At 52.9% G+C, this 2840-nt stretch overlaps 1 protein-coding gene across 1 annotated transcript in view; it reads right to left on the bottom strand.

The window, feature by feature from the left end:
* The window catches only part of ANXA9 (annexin A9), a 10258-nt gene that overhangs the window by 6320 nt on the left and 1098 nt on the right, over positions 1-2840 (bottom strand). The window contains exons 3-5 of the mRNA XM_008074294.1: positions 2228-2322; positions 1900-2013; positions 498-588 (exon numbers count right to left, since the gene is read on the bottom strand). Coding sequence (XP_008072485.1) covers positions 498-588; positions 1900-2013; positions 2228-2322 — 300 coding nt within the window. The remainder of the gene's footprint in view (positions 1-497; positions 589-1899; positions 2014-2227; positions 2323-2840) is intronic.

Here is a 2840-nt window from a genome sequence, read left to right as displayed (position 1 = left end):
ATCAAAAGAACATGTGGAAAGCAAGAAAAAGGGGGGGGGGCGGGCGGGACTGGAAAGATAAAGATGGAAAAAAGCCACAAATTAGTGGATGAAGCAGGTTGCCGCCAAGCACAGTTAGCCACCAGGGGCAGGGGAGGCGACACCCATGACTTAGATGCAGGCTCCATCTTTCCCTAGGCCTCAGCTAGGCTGGATTCAGGTTGGAATGTGATGTGATGACTGGGAAGGTGACATGGGTGCCTTTGGGATTGTCACTTGGGAATCTGTCCTGGAGCTCCAGACTAAGATGCTTAATCATTGCTTCTCGTTCTTTCAAGAGCACATCTGGCTCTCTTTCCTGGGGAGACTGAGACACTGGGGAGGGAAGACAGACCCCAGGGAGCAGGACTCTGGCAGCCTGGTTCCCAGTTGGCCAACCAGTAGGGAATGCCAGAAGGAGTGGACTGTCCTGTGAATCCCTCTCCAGTTCCTGGAACCCCCTCCTTCCATATTCTTACGATGCTTGTAGACTGCCAGGCATTCCTGCAGCTGGGATGGAGCACGAGTGGCAAGAATTTCCAGGGTTACATCCTTAGCAGAACCTGAGGCCTGCAAGAAAGTGGGAGGCCCAGCTGGGGTTGGTGGCTCAGCCTGTAATCCTGCGCTTTGGGAGGCTGAGGTGAGTGAATTGCCTGAGCCCGCGGGTTCGAGACCCACCTGAGCAACTTGGGGAGACCTCATCTCTACAATAAATAAATAAATAAATCAGCTGGGCGTGGTAGCGCGTGCCTGTAGTTCCAGCTACTTGGCAGACTGAGGCGGAAGGATCACCAGAGCCCAGTAGGTCAAGGCTGCGGTGGCTGGAAGTGGCCACCGCACTCCAGTCTGGGTGACAGTGAGACTCCAACTCAAAAAAAGATAATAAATAGCTGAGCTCGGTGGCTCAGCCTGTAATCCCGCGCCTTTGGGAGGCTGAGGTGAGTGGATTGTCTGAACCCGCGGGTTCGAGACCTGCCTGGGCAACTCGGTGAGACCTCATCTCTACAATAAATCAAAAAATCAGCTGGGCGTGGTAGCACATGCCTGTAATTCCAGCTACTGGGAAGGCTGAAGCGGAAGGATCGCCGGAGCCCAGCAGGTCGAGGCTGTGGTAGCCAGGAGTGGCCACTGCACTCAGTCTGGGCGACAGAGTGAGACTCCAACTCAATAATAATAATAATAATAATAATAAAAATAAATAAATAAATAAAAAGAAAGTGGGAGGCCTGAGACTGGGCCTTGACATTAGGATGGCAGAGGGTGAATACTGAACACTTGTTTTTCTTTCTAACTTTCTTTCTTTTTTTTTAGTCGGGGTTTCACTCTGTTGCCCTGACTGGAGGACAGTGGCACATTCATGGGATCATGGCTCACCACAGCCTCAATCTCCTGGGTAGCTGGGACTATAGATGCATACTACCACCCCTAGCTAATTTTTTGTAGAGATGAAGTTTTGCTATGTTGCCCAGGTTGGTCTTGAACACCTGGGCTCAAGCAATCCTCCTGCCTTGGCCTCTCAAAGTGCTGGGATTACAGGTGTGAGCCACTGCACCTGGCAGACCACTTAATTTTCTAAGGGAGCTGGACGCGGTGGCTCACGCCTGTAATCCTAGCACTTTGGGAGGTAGAGGAGAGAGGACTGCCTGAGTCCAGGGATTTGAGAACAGCCTCCACCTGGGCAACACGGCGAGACTTTGTCTCTAAAAAAAAAAAAAAAAAAAAAGGAGGAAAAGTTTTCCAAGGGCCAGTATGGAACAATAGCAGGGGGCCCCCGCCAAGTCCACACCTCCGAGTGGACAAAGGCAAGGCAGTTAGCCTTCTCTCCCCAGCAGTGTTCTCAATTCCCAGAAACACTGGCACGTCTCCTCTCCTGATTGATACCTTCAAAGCTGTCCTCAATTCCTGGGCATCGAATTGGGCCGCAGGCTGCAACAGAGCCACCACGATCCTCTCCAGGTTGCCGGAAAGAGCCGCCTGCAGGGACTTCAGCAGGTTCTAGAATAATGGCCCCCAGAGCAGAGATACAGGGGTGAGGGGAAGAGCCCCAGACGTGGGGGGTTGGGAAGACTTGGCTGGCTTTCATCTCAGGCTGTGGCACCAGCCCCCACTTAGCCAGGAAGCAGGAGCTGGCTTCCGCTGCTGCACCCCAGGTCCTCTGGGGCATCCTTCACCCCAGTCCACCACTCCTGGGAAGTCAGCATGGACTCACCTGCTGGGTGCGCTCCTGGAAAGTGCGAGAGATGAGCTGCCTCTGCTCTCTGCTGCGATTGGTAAGCACATCCACAATGGCGCTGTGATCCACGCCTGTACCAAGAGGAGGGCTGGGCTGTGACGAGGGTCTTTACAGAGTTGGGCCCCCCAACTTCTTGGAGGAGAGATTGAGGTCTAGGGAAGAGCTGGGAAGCCAAGAAGCAGGGGCTGTATCACCCCTACTTCCATCTGATTTCAAAAGAAGATGCAAATAAAATGTCAAGACAAGACCGGGGCACAGCAACTCATGCTTGTAATCCCAGCATTTTGGAAGGCCGAGTTGAGAGGATTGCCTGAGCCCACAGGTTTGAGACCAGCCTGGGCAACTTGGTGAGACCTCATCTCTACAGTAAATCAAAAAATTAGCTGGACATGGTGGCGCGTGCCTGTGGTTTCAGCTACTTGGAAGACTGAGGCAGAAGGATCACCTGAACCCAGCAGGTTGAGGCTGCCGTAGCCATGAGCATGCCAACTCAATAACAACAAAAAAAGAAAAATTAAGCTGGGCTCAGTGGCACAGCCTGTAATCCTGCGCCTTTGGGAGGCTGAGGTGAGTGGATTGCCTGAGCCCG

This window comes from Carlito syrichta, unplaced genomic scaffold (genome assembly GCF_000164805.1).
Source record: "Carlito syrichta isolate Samal-C Ts95f unplaced genomic scaffold, Tarsius_syrichta-2.0.1 Scaffold316387, whole genome shotgun sequence".
NCBI classification, from domain to species: Eukaryota; Metazoa; Chordata; class Mammalia; order Primates; family Tarsiidae; genus Carlito; species Carlito syrichta.
The sequence above is the reverse complement of the archived record's forward strand: the minus strand, read 5'-3'. Positions and strand labels throughout refer to the sequence as shown.